Source organism: Globicephala melas, chromosome 1 (genome assembly GCF_963455315.2).
Source record: "Globicephala melas chromosome 1, mGloMel1.2, whole genome shotgun sequence".
Lineage (NCBI taxonomy): Eukaryota > Metazoa > Chordata > Mammalia > Artiodactyla > Delphinidae > Globicephala > Globicephala melas.
In genome coordinates, this window is record NC_083314.1 from 86,894,803 (window position 1) to 86,907,913 (window position 13,111).

The 13,111-nt window shown below is 49.3% G+C and overlaps 1 protein-coding gene across 6 annotated transcripts in view; it reads left to right on the forward strand.

Moving 5' to 3' along the window:
- TSPAN2 (tetraspanin 2) overlaps positions 1-13,111 on the forward strand; it is a 43,962-nt gene that overhangs the window by 11,759 nt on the left and 19,092 nt on the right. For all 6 annotated transcript variants that reach the window (XM_060300899.2, XM_060300886.2, XM_030869131.2 and 3 more), the window contains one exon: positions 4,791-4,893. In XM_060300899.2, the coding sequence (XP_060156882.1) occupies positions 4,845-4,893 (49 nt within the window). In that variant the 5' untranslated portion in view covers positions 4,791-4,844. The remainder of the gene's footprint in view (positions 1-4,790; positions 4,894-13,111) is intronic.

Here is a 13,111-nt window from a genome sequence, read left to right on the forward strand (position 1 = left end):
ATTCGCTCTTTGTGATCAGGGTGGGCTACCTTCTGCTGGAGGCAAGGGGTGGAGGTGGGGGGAGCTGAGAAGAATGAAGGACCCAGGCCTGGGGAGTGATCTTCACATTTTTGTATCTCAGCACTACCCTCCCTCCAATTTGGTGCCTTCCTAAGAACCACGTTTGTGATTCATGAAAAAAAAATTTTTTTAAGTAAAAGAATATGTCCTCAAGATAGAACATTTCATCAGCAATCCCAGGAGAGTGGAAATAAATACAGCACAATATAATTGAAATCCAATAACAAGCTTTGCTTCATGTTAAATGACTTGTTTTCTGGCAGATAAACATTAATTAAAGGAAACTTTTTGTTCATCCACTTTGCTTTAAAAGTTTTCCAGTTGGGTCTGTAGTCCTCTTTTCTGCTGCTTTAGTTTTAGAACACATACAGGCTTCTCCATGGACATATGCTTACAATTTGCAACTTTGTCCTGCAGACTCTCTGGAATATGGTTAGCTACTGAAATGACTAGTCCATGAAAATGCATAATGTAATTGTACCAGGTAATCCCCGATCTAATGTCATCGTCTATTCCTTACATTTCTATCTTCTTTTTCTATTTTACTTCTCTCTTCTTTTTAACTAGTGTACACACTTTTGCCCTCAAAATCCTGTTGCATCACATTCTCTGAGTGCTTAATGCACAATTGGTGCACAGAAGACAAATGGTGATGCAAAGAATGATGACATCTGGGGTCTTCTCAGGGGCTGGTTCTCTGACCTGCATTGTTAGAGTCCCTCTTGGGCCACAGAGGTGGGATCAGTTTCTCCACTAGCCCCTGAGATCCTTTGGAGAAGGAACTGGATCTTCCTTATCTATGAATCCTTGCCTCCTGGCTCACGACAGATGCTCAGCAAATGTTTATTAAATGATTAGCATCAAAGCCCTACTCATGCTGTTGTATGAAAAAGTCCATCCCTGGAAAAACAGTATTTCTAATGGTAATTGTTCCAAAGGCATGGGGATTGGTACTAGTCGCGGATGCGGAGTAGCCCTCGGCAAAGTTCTTTGGTTGGTAGAGCGGATCCATCATGGTCCTCGCCGATCACCGCATCCAGCCCCTAACATCCCCCCTCTGGCCTTCAACCACTCAGGTCGTTACCTTTGGCTTCTCATCGTGTCTGGCATCAGGCAGCACTCGTGCTGCTCATTGCCCCCATCAGAATGAGGGCTCCCGCCTCCCCTCTCCTCAAGGCCCTGCCATGGACTTTCCACAATGGTAGCAAGCTTAGTACAAGCTGTGAGCCGTGTGCCCTAACTCCTGTTTCAAGTCCCAGACTCTGACCTTCCCCAGATTCCTCTCTCTACCCAGCACAGGGTTCCACGAAAGGCAGCGCAGCCCTTACCCACACTGTTCCCTCTGCCTGGCATTCACTCCTCCCTCCAGTCCCTCCCTGCTCCGACACTTCTAGCTCATTCTTCAAGCTGTAAGTCAAAATAGAACACCTTCTGCTGCACGCTGGTCATCACGCTTTGCTCTAATCCCTGGGCAGTGAAGCAGGTCCGTGGAGCACACTTCCTGCGTCCTGTGGCATTTATTAGTTTATGGGATTATCTTCCATGTCAGACTTTTCATGTCTTTTTCATCGTTGCTTCCCTAATGCTTAACACGGTACGCAGTCAGGACCATAGTTACCTCCTCCGTGAAAGACAGGGAGGAAGGAGAGCAGATGAGGACGGGCAGAGGCACGAGAAGGAAAGCAACGTGAAGGGGCAGCCTCTCCATCCTTATTTGTTCTCATGTTGGCTGCAGTGTTGAGGTGCAACCAGAGGTACAGTGTTGTATCTGAATGCAAAGGAGGGGCTGAGAATGGGGGCATGGGGTGGGGTTGTGGGGTTGGTCTAGTAGGGTTAAAATTTAGCACTAGAGGCTGCTCAGTGAGACTTTTCTTCCCGGGTATGGGACGCACAGAGCAATGGGCCTTACTGACACCAGACTTGCTCACTTTGCCCCTGACTGGACTGGACTTGGTGTGAATTTTTTTTTTTTTTTTTTTTTTTTTTTTTTTTTTGCGGTACGCGGGCCTCTCACTGTTGTGGCCTCTCCCGTTGCGGAGCACAGGCTCCGGACGCGCAGGCTCAGCGGCCATGGCTCACGGGCCCATCCGCTCCGCGGCACGTGGGATCTTCCCGGACCGGGGTACGAACCCGTGTCCCCTGCATCGGCGGGCGGACTCTCAACCACTGCACCACCAGGGAAGCCCGGTGTGAATTTTTTTCAAGCAATTTCAGGTGTGTGATAGAGCAACCAAGGTCCAGGGAACACAGAGTATTTCAAGAGTCTTGAAAGAACAGCGAGTTACAAAGGACCAAAGGGCTTCATTGTCTCTGTTGATGCCACTTTCCAAATCGGGGATGGCTGTCATCAGGCGCAGCCTCGCGCTTGACCTGGCCCCGCCCACAGTTTTCCTGATCCGGCGGCATGCTGGGAGGATTCCCTCCGCAGTGACGACATTCAGCCACACCACAGTTTCCTTGACCCAGGAGGAAAGCCTGGGTTTGGGGTTGGGGGGGTGTGGACGAGCAGGCGCCGAGTTTTTCTCATTTTGCCCCTTGGCTTTAAATTGCAGCCTCTCTTTTAATTTTCCATTATGCATCAAACACATCGGTGCCAAAAATGGACAAATGTATTCCGTCTGGGAGGATGATCCCAGACAGCTATAAATTAGAGCTTGTGGTCAGAGGTGCCAAAAATGTGGCCTCGTGATAGGGTGTCCCTGGGACCAGTCACCTCCTCCACAGTCTGCTCGGTGATTACAGGCCTTGGCCTGACGCCTCCATCAACAGATTTTCGCTTCGTACTTGGAGACTCTTTCCACCGAGTTGCTGCAGAGGCGGCGTAGGCAGGGCTGCCTGTGAGGCTTTGCTGGGCACATCTGTCCCAGGGAGCCCCTAGCACTCCAAGGATGGGGCTTTCCCAAGGGCATCAGAAAACAGCAGTGACCTCACAATGACCTCTTCCCTGCACCAGAAACAGCAATGACCTCAAAGCCGATTTCCTCCCAAACTAAAGCACAGCCCAAGAAAACTCTCCCCATTTTTTTCTGGACTGATCAGTTAAACTACCATATCACACTTTTAAACTTACAAGAGTAATACCTGCTTCACACACAAACCTTAGAAAGTATCGTGAAAAGAGAAAAGTCACCTGTAATTTTACCTGTCAAAGAAAAGTATTGTTAATGTTTTGACATGACTTCTCGGAATATTTTTCCACGCCTTGCTACCCTTTTAAAAAATGCAAAAACCTTTGAAAGCTGGTTGCACCCAGTTCCTTTAGCTGTTCCTCACATTATCTAATTAGTGCTTTCGTCTAAGTACTGGAAACTTTTAGTTGTTCCACATTAGAGAGTCCAGCTGGTAGACCTCTGCCCCTCCAGTTCCTCCTGCAGCAGTCATGCTGCTCTGCTTAAGAAGCTGGCCAGGGAGGGAATGGGCCTTGGGAAGATGGAGAGTGAAGAAAGATAAAGTCCTCATATATATTCAGACAGATAGCCCCGGCCCTTTACAAATAGCCCACAGACAGAAGGATCTTGTATAAACAGGGCTCTGGTCTGACCCTGACTTTGACATCATTTTTCCTTATTAAACCTCTACTTCTCTGACTTGTGTGCTTCTCTCCCTTTTGCCGGCATCTGTGTCTACTCTTCCCTGCTGGGGCGGGGGCAGCCTCTAAACTGTTGGTCTGGGGATGGGTTAGGGGAGCCCAACACTAACTGGATGGGTTGGCAGAACCACGGGGCTCTTTCTACATCTCTGCTCACTTGTGGTGCCTTGAGTCCAGAAGGTGCCAGTGGCCATCTGTTGATTGACACAATGAAATTTGAGATGGGTGTTTGTGGAGAGAGAGGAGCCTGCTGGCGGGCCTTTGTGACAGTCCTGGGAAGGAAAGGCTTCCAGCTCAGGTGCGGAGCCTCACAAAAGTCCTCCGAGTGGCGGAGAGGAAGCGGGCCATGACTCTACCAGCCGCCAGCCTGCCCAGCCGCTGCCTGCGCCGGCCACTCAGCCTCTCCCTGAGCCACGCAGCACACAGACCAGGCTTTTTCAGAAAATTACTTTTTCCTTTCTTGCTTTCCATGGAAACCCAAAATAGCAACCAAAAAAAAAAACAAAAAAAGAAACAAAACAACCCCAGCCAGTTTCCCTCACTGCCTGCAAAACCATCCCCAGGCAGTGCGGCACAGTGACAGTGGCAGCCGGGGGGTTAGGACGGCTTCTAGACGCCTCTGAAACGGCTTTCTAACTGGGCACTGCACACTCAGGAGGTGTGGGCAGGTTCTGAGGTTGGCGTGTTTTCTTCCCATTTAAAAAAGTGGGTTTCCCCCAGTCTTGGAGTTCACCTTGTCTCGGTGACCTCTCACTGTGGTGTTGGTGAGGAAATCCCAAGTGCCCAGCAGGGGACAATAGGGCAGGAACCAAATACCCTCCCGGGGGACTGTTGTGGGAATACCCCTTCTGAGACGCCTCCTGGGCTGTGCTGTGTATGCCCCATAACCGCGGGGCAGCCTGGCAGAATGGGAGAAACTCCGGGCTTGCAATCAGGAAACCCCAGTTTTAATATTGCATCAGGGACCTGGGGTGGGCTGGGGGCTTTGAGCACATCATTCCACTCCTATTATAAGAAACGTGAAGGGGAGACGGGCTGGTTTCTTAGGGACCCCCCTCCAACCCTCAGATTCTGGGCCTCAGGCCTCCCAGGTCCTGCACACTTTCCCCTCCCTTGTAAATGCGGGCTGTTTGCCTTTCAGCTGGCAGGGTCGGCAGTCATTGCTTTTGGACTGTGGTTTCGGTTTGGAGGCACCATGAAGGATTTCTCGTCGGAGGACAGTTCCCCAGAGTACTTCTACATGGGTGAGTGACTTCAGCTCTCCTCCGCCTTAGCTGGGGCTGCCCCGGCTTCGAGTGGAGCCTGCACCTGGACTTCTGGGACGGGGGATGGAGGGAGAGAAAGGAGGCACACCTGAGCCCCAGATGCCCACCTGGCCCTGGGGTAGGGATGTGTGGTCCAAGCGGAGAGGAGAGGGCCCTACCACCCCTACCCTGCCCACCCCACACGTGGTTCATCCCTCTGCTTCTAAAACCAAGGAAGACCAGGTGGGACTGAACTGTTGTGTTTCTTTCAGCCACTTCAAGAAAAGAAGCCCAGCGTGTAACCACAATTCATTTCCAAAGAATTGGAAAAGCCCCTTTGCCCCCCTGAGTGAAGTGGGCACACCACAAAGTCAGTTATTCACTCATCCATCTGGGGTGATGGGGGACCCCTGCCCAGTCAGGGTCTGGTTCTGTGTATTTGTGATCTTGTATTTTGAATTGTCTAGGAGAGACACATAATTCAAAATGAAGAGAGACATCTCAAGATGTGGAGGGGTCAATCTCAGTCCCTCCATGACTAGGGACTGCAGAGGGGAGAGAGAAGGGGGAGAGGAGGGGGGTGGAGAGAGGAGGGAGGGGCGGAGGGAGGGCTGCCACGGAGAGAGGCCTCAGTGTGGGAGGGGTAGTAGCCGTCTCCCTCCAACTGTGGGAAAGGGGTGAGGAGTTGGAGGCTGATGTAGCCTCCAATTCCGAGACCATGTGATAAGTAGGGGATGAGAAACTAGTGTGTAACCAAGTGCTGACTTAGTGGTATTTGCAGTTGGTGCATCAGGAGTCATTCTAAACTGGTGAGGCAAGAAGGATTTGAGTTAGGTTTGAAAGACCAACCGTAATCGATAGAGAAAAGGAAGAATAGGGACTGCAGAGGTTTGGGGCACACAGTGTGTCTACAGGATAGTGATTAGCAAGCCGAGGCTGGGCAGAGGACTCTTACCAGAATGTAAAGGATATGGGCATGGTAGGAATTAAGATTAGAAAAGTTGGGGAGGGACAGAGGACAAGTATAGGGGGCCTTGAATGTCAGGGCTAGTTAATTTAATAAACAATAGAAGGATGATTTAGGGTTTGGGGGAGGGTACGACCTACACTGCATTTTAAAGAGATTATTGTGGAATGAGAGGGGAGGACAGAAAAAGACGGTGCTAGATTATTGATATAGTCAGGCCTGAAGAAATAAGGGCATAACCCATGGTGGTTGCAGTAGGAATTGTGAAGAAAGGGACAGAAAGACAAGAAACTTTATTAAGCATTATTAAATATTATTATTAAACATCGTTAAACTCAGGGACAGAAGGAATCAAAACAAAAAAGATATCAATGATAGACAGAGTCAAGCCTAGAAGTCACAACTCATGGTTTTCAGATGGAAACCTGAGGTAAGGGACCCTGCTCGGTTAGAGAGAGGGGCGGGTATGTGGAAGGAAAGATGGAAGCCAGTCTGGGGGGCAGCCTCTGTCTGTGTTGCTCCAGAGACAAAGCACTGATAGCAATTTCACAGGTGCAGATTTGGGGCCAACATAAGAAAAGCTTTCTAATGCCTTGATAGATCAAAGAAGCTGAGCAGACTTCTACAGGTCAAAGTGATCCCTCTGATACCTTGGTATTTAACCCAAAATCAGAATGGAGCCTTTACCAATACAGGAGATTCCTGCATTAAATAGGAGAACAAACTAGTTCTATACAGACGTTCCTGATCCTATTTCCTAATGTAAACTAAAGCAACATGAACAGCCCAAGATGCAAGAAATGTCATATATTTATGGACATATCGGTCAGGACGCTTTTAATTGCAAATCACAGAAACGACTCAAACTGTCTAGAGCAAAACAGAAATTTCTTGACTCACGTAACTGAAAAGTCAGGATTAGTTCTCATCACAGGGACACAAGTGATGTGATTGGAATGCAGTCTGTAGCCACCTCTTAGCTCCGCTTTCCTGTGGCCCCAGTTTGGGGCAGGTTCCCCCTAGACGTGATAAAACGTCCACCCACAGCTCCAGGCGCCATCTCCCAGGTAACCTCAGCAACAGTACACGCTTCTTTCATTCCAACTGATCCAACCGAAGTCCTGGGTCGCACTGTCACTGGCAATCTTGGGTCCAGTGCCCGTTCCCACACCAGTCATCGCGGCCAGCTGCTCGGGACGGACTCGTTGGCTGAAGCCTGGGCTTCACACCTGCCTTGGCGCTGAGGCGAGTCAGCCCTCTCAGACCACAAGGACTGAGAGTGGAGGAGGTTCTTTGTCTAATAGAAAAGAAAAGGAAGTGAACTCTGGGTGGGGAAAACAACAGCCCTCACAGCGGGGCCTGAATCCTTCCTGCTTGTTCTTGGCACCTGGGGCGCGGCGTGAGTCTGCCCACCCTTGGTTCTCCCTCCCCTCTCTAAGTCACCCTTGAGTGTCTGGTGGTGAGAATACTCGCGGTCAGTGCTTGAAGTCCAGAGAAGTGGATTCTCATAGAGTCTTAGCGCTAAACCGAATAAGGAAACTGAGGACCAGGGGTTGAAGCAGAGGAGGAGGGGTGCTGACAGTCAGCCGTGGTTTTCCAGCCCTTCAGGGTGGGGCTCAGCCCGCACCCCAGGTCTGCCAATGCCCAGGCCTGTGCTGTCTCTCTGGAGAGTGCCAACAAGAAAAAGTCCTTGTGAGGTCAGGAACCTTTTCTCCACTTGAAATACTTCTTATAATATAAATAGGAAGAGCAATATACATGTTTACAGAAATGGATGTTTCTTTCCTCAATAAATAATTTTCCAAATAGGAAAGACACCAGTTCCCTAGCAATAAAACAAGAAGAAAGGTACACCAGGATTCCATTTTATGGACTTGCATAGCAAACAGTGTGAGGTAACAGGACTTTAAAGAAGAAGCAGGCCCAGTTTTTGGAAACTCTCACTTCATGTCACAGGGTACTGTGCACTGCTCTGTGTATTTTTCCTTTTCAGAATAGGTTCCAGAGCAATCAGCCCATTACACTCTTATCACCCCATTGTTAAAGAGCCCTGCAGAGTAGGCTTGGCCCATTGAAGCACTCTTAAAGAAATACCACCTCTCCCTGAGAGGGACCTCAGGAAGGCACGTGGTCTAGCTCCCTGCTTCTGGGCACATGACTGCCGCCTCTAGGGGGATGCTTTCCTCTCTGGGACCCTTGGGTCTTTCTCCTTGGTGATGGAGAGAAGGTCCCTTCTTATAATAAAGATATGGAGGTGACTTCACAGCCAGAGGCCAGTGTGGAGAGAATCCAGCTGTGAGGGGAGCTGGAAATGAGGCCAGGGAGGCAGGGTAGTCAGACTGACTGCACCTGCTGCCTCTTCTCAAGGACTTCTGAGCTCAGGTCGAGACCTGGAGGCTGACCCAGGCTGTCGTGTCCACTGGTTGCTATCGTGGAGAAAGGAGAGCCTGGCAAGAGTGGAGCTGGCAGCAAGAAAGGCTGGGTGACTTGGTGTTTCCCAGACCCTTTCCACATTAGTCTCCTTCAGTGAACTCTTGGGAAAAGGCCCCAGTGTCTTCCAAGTTCCACCAATGTGCCCCTCTGCTTTCCTGTTACAACTTGTCGCTGGGGCTGCCCCTTAGGGGTACAGGCAGCACAGGGGTCTTCTTTCCAGGAGGCAGAGTGAGGAGCGATCCCCTCGGCCCTCAGAAAGCTGGAGCACATGAAGTCATGTCTGTGAGCAGAGGACCGAGGGCGTCATCGGGTTTCTCCATGAAGGGGAAGGGGCTGCCCACACAGACGGCAGCCACTCGCTCTCCGGGATCGCAGGCTGTCTGTGGCTGTCCCTCCCTGTGAATGCAGAGCCGCAGAGCCTGGCTTTGATGGCGGCTGGATGTTCTGTGTAAGGAAAGCATTCCAGCGCTGAGTGCTGAGGGGCTGGCTTGACTCTTTAAAAACTCTGACTCACTCTGCTAATATTTTTTTACTTCTCAATTTTTAGTTGTACCTGAGATTCCTAGTAATTGCAGAACAGACACGTGCCATAGCTTACATTGTTGAGACAATTTCTCCAAAGCATTTTTACAAGAACTTAATAGATAATTATTGCCATATTACACATAACAAAACTGAGGAATAAGAGGACTTACCTAAAGGCGCGGCTGGCAGACCTGGATTTCTAGCTCCCACCAATGTGCTTTGAAGGGAAAACCCAGAAATCATCAATGATAGATCCCTCGGGCACTTTTCTCAAGGAAGAAGGAAAAGAACCCTCCTGCCATTTGTAAATTGCAAAATTCACAGATTTCTAGCTAAGAAAATCACGCTTCTTCTGAGCTCCTTCTGAAAATGCAGCATAAGAGTGAGGGTGTGCACTTTGGAATAGAACCCCGGGTTCAGTTCCAGTTTCCCCCCTCACTAGTCATGCAATCTTCCATAAATTAGTTCTCCGTGTCTCAGATTCCTAATCTGTGAAATATGAATACCATTTCTACATACCTCATAGGGTTGACGTATGAGATGATTTAACCTATGAACGTGGCTTGAGCGCAGTACCTGTTGTGTCATGAGCCCTCAATAAACGTCAGCTGTCAGCCTGCGGGAGGCACAATGATGTGGGAGAGTAAGAGAGGGGAAGATAAAAGAGTCGTTTAGATGCCATATAGTCAGGGCGAGACACCAGCTGGTAGCACTGAGGCTTCCAGGTGGCAGGTTCCTGAGATAATGCCTGCCTAGGGCAAAGGACAGTTGCTGCATAGAGCAGCTGAGGCACTGGGAATGGTGGTGGTTACTCAGTGTTGAATGACTCCATGACTAATGTATGTTCAGCTCCTAGAACAGCACTCAATAACTAACAGCTGCACAGTACCTAGTCCTTAGCTTCCCCGTAAACTAAGTCCCATCCAATATTCTAAATACATATATAATTATGTGTGTCCAGGGCAAGCTGGGAGAGAGGGAAAGTTGCACAGAGGCAGAGAAAAATATTTTCAGATGAAAAATGGTCATTAGGAGGGTATGTGAAATCACCTGCAGCTAAAAGCCACCGAAATTGATGAGCGTGTCACTCCCCAGTCCTTAAAAGGGGAGCCATTTAAAAATGAGTTGATGCAGACAACCCTTTAGGATGCCACCGTCTCCTTTCTGCGTTAACTGAAATGATGCTTCTAGCTTCAAAAGAAGGATCGGAAACCAGAGACAAGTGATGGAATTGTCAGGGAATTGGTGGTAGCATGTCACCTGGAGATCACTGGCGTTGCAAGGCCCAGCTACTAATGCTAAAAATGCAATATCAAAGTGTTTTCTCTTTTTCAGCTCAAGGGAAATAGGACTCAGAAAGCATAGGGGATTGAGAAATAGGTCATACGCTTGTCACAAAGCTGCCGCGGGAGCGAGAGGGCTCTACAGAAACCATCTTGGAAGTAAAATGTGATTGCCAATTAATGTATTCATTCAACAACTATGTTTTGAGGGCCAGATCAAAAAAAAAAAAAAAACGATAAGGTATGCTTGGAAGCTACAAGTGGCCTTGTGGTGTGCAGAGTATTACAACCAGATTTGGAACTGAAATCAGCAGGCCCAAGAAATTTGCCACGTGTAGAATTTCTTCTGATTTTCCCATCAGCTCCAACCAGCAGTGTTCATTTGGCATTGAACTGAGTCCTGTGGCCACACATGCACACGGAGCTTTGCTGGGGAGAGGCCTCAGGAATCGGAGCCCCTGGGGCAGTTTCAGGGTGTTTGCTGTGAGCTCTGGAATTCTGATAGCCTAAGAATGAAATATTGTACAAATAAGTGAATTTTCTTGGGGAGCTCTTATTTCAGAAGGAAAAGGGGCTGAGTTAGCTTGTTTGCAGTGGGGAGCAGGTCTGTCCTCCTCAGAGCCCGGTGCCGCTGTCCACTGTACCCCAGCCTCCGCAGGAGCACCCCTCTCTCCTAGAGTCCACACTCTCAGAAGGCTTTCCCCGCGGTGTACAGCCGCGCCCTCATCTACCTGACTTGGGAGAGCCCAGCCCTCTGGTGGCTTCCTGGATGCTTGTTGGAATGTATCCCCAGCGTGTATCTCTAAGCAAAGAGGGGCAACCGTAGACAGCCAGTCCAGAACTTCAGATTAAGTGTGCTCTCTCTCTATCCTCTCACCCAACAAACACTAACCGAGAATTCTGTCTTGTTCCTAGCATAGTCTATGTAGGGTGAATACGGTTTGTTTAAGGACCTAACATCTATAGAGAGAGACATAGATGAGAACCCACAGAGGTACGACATGGAAAAGAGTAGGCTGGGTCACATCATAGTGAATTCCTATGTGGCTGGAGTGTAGGATGGATAATGTCCCCAGTGGGTCCAGTCTCTAGTGACTCGAAGCAGAATCTGTAGACTGTATCATGTAGCAGTGAAGAGGCAATGAACATTGTAAGTAGGAAATCGGTACAGTAAGGTGGCCCACCCAGGAGACATTCCATGAGGGAACTGCTCCAGTGGGGTGGGAATCGGGGCTCGAGGCTTTGCGTGTCCAGCCTGGAGCCCTCTTGCCACTCTTACCCCCATTAGTAAAATAGAAATGTGTATAATACTTGCCTTACTTAGTGGCGCTGTTTTGAGGAGCCAAAGAGATGATGGAAATAAAAGAGCTTTGAAAAATAAAGAAAAATTTTAAAACAATAAGGTATTTCGGCAGTGGGACCAACAATAGTATTATTTTTAATACAGTATCATTTCTCTCATTACCACATCCATTCCCCATGAAATTATTTTTTTTAGAGAAAAGGAAAAGGGAGGAAGTGGCTGAGCCTGCCTATTGGGAAATAAATAAATACCCATCTCAGGACCTCGGAAGAGCAGGGCTTCCCGGACCCTGAAAAGGGCCCTGAGAACAGCCTGGGTGGTGCAGGGAGCAGAGCAGCCCAGCCTGCCGCCTAGTCTGTCGGGGAACAGAGAGGGCTGCCCACAAACAACTGTCAGCACCCAGAGGGGCCCCTGGAGACACCCTGCAGGCCAACCTCAGCGTTTCCCCACAGAGGTGGGACGCCAGCTCCCCGCCCTCTCATGGATGGGAGTGGTTCCCAGCTGACTGATATGAATGAAATGCAGAAAATAAAGTTGAGGTGATTGGCATTATTCTAAGCAAGTCGAGTGCCAGGCCCCATATTTTGTTCTAACTTATCTCAGGATCAGAAAAGGAAGTAAAAAACTGGCTTGCTTTTATTTCTCTCAGAACAAGACATTTCTGCCCTTCTCTTTCTCTGTGGAACAGCTGTTCCTGTGGCTTGACTTCAGAACTAAGTGAAACGACCACCCAGGTTAAGGCCGCTGTTATTGTTGGAGAGGCAGGATGGGATAATGGTGTTGAGCTAGCTTTAGGGGCAGATGGGTGTTTTTATCCCAGCTCTATGATCTTGGGCAAGTCACTTAACCTTTGGGGGCCCAGTTCCTCTGTCTAAAAAAATGGAGATAATAACGGTACCTGCTTCATGAAGATTAAATTAATAAATCTGTGCTAGGCGCTTAGAATAGTGCCTGGAGAAAATAAACCCTTAAAATAAATGTAGCTAATATTACATTAATAATAACATTATTTGGTGCATATTACCTTATCACCTCCCCTCACTGGCTATTTTCTTGTAACACTTACCACCTTGCGTGCCTCCAGTGTATATGGTACTGTCTTCTAGAGTTTATCATTCACACAAAACCATATTGTCTCATCGCTGTGCCCTCCGCCCCTCTCCTTGACTAAAAGCTCCCCTCTTCCGTTCCACCGACTCCCTGCTTCTCCATCTGAGCCTGGGCAGATCAACGGCCCCCCTCCCGTCCCAGACACTTTGTCCTCAGGGCCTCTCATGAGATGGGGACAGCCACTAATTCCAGAGTGCCACGAGGGCCACGGGCTCCTAGGACGGTCGGGGTTCACGTCCCAGCTCCGGCACGGGCTCCTCACCGCCCCTGGACCCACTGTCGCCAATCTCTGTGCATGGTATTAACGCCCACTTTACAGGGGTGGCGGAGATCTGACAGGTGAAGTGCGTGGCACGTAGGAGGCGCTCGCGGATGACTAAGCGTAAGCTGTGGGACAAAGGCGATTTCCGAGCCTCGCTGGTTGTGTGAGCCTGGGCGGCTCCCTTCACCTCTGTAAGCATGGGCTTTCTTTGTTCCCTGGGGATTACAGCAGCCCCTACCCCTCATGAAGCTCTCAGCAGGAAGCCTTCCACAAGGGTTTCCTTTATCATATGAACAACTGAAGGCCCTGCGGGGCCAGATAGATGCCTGGGGCAG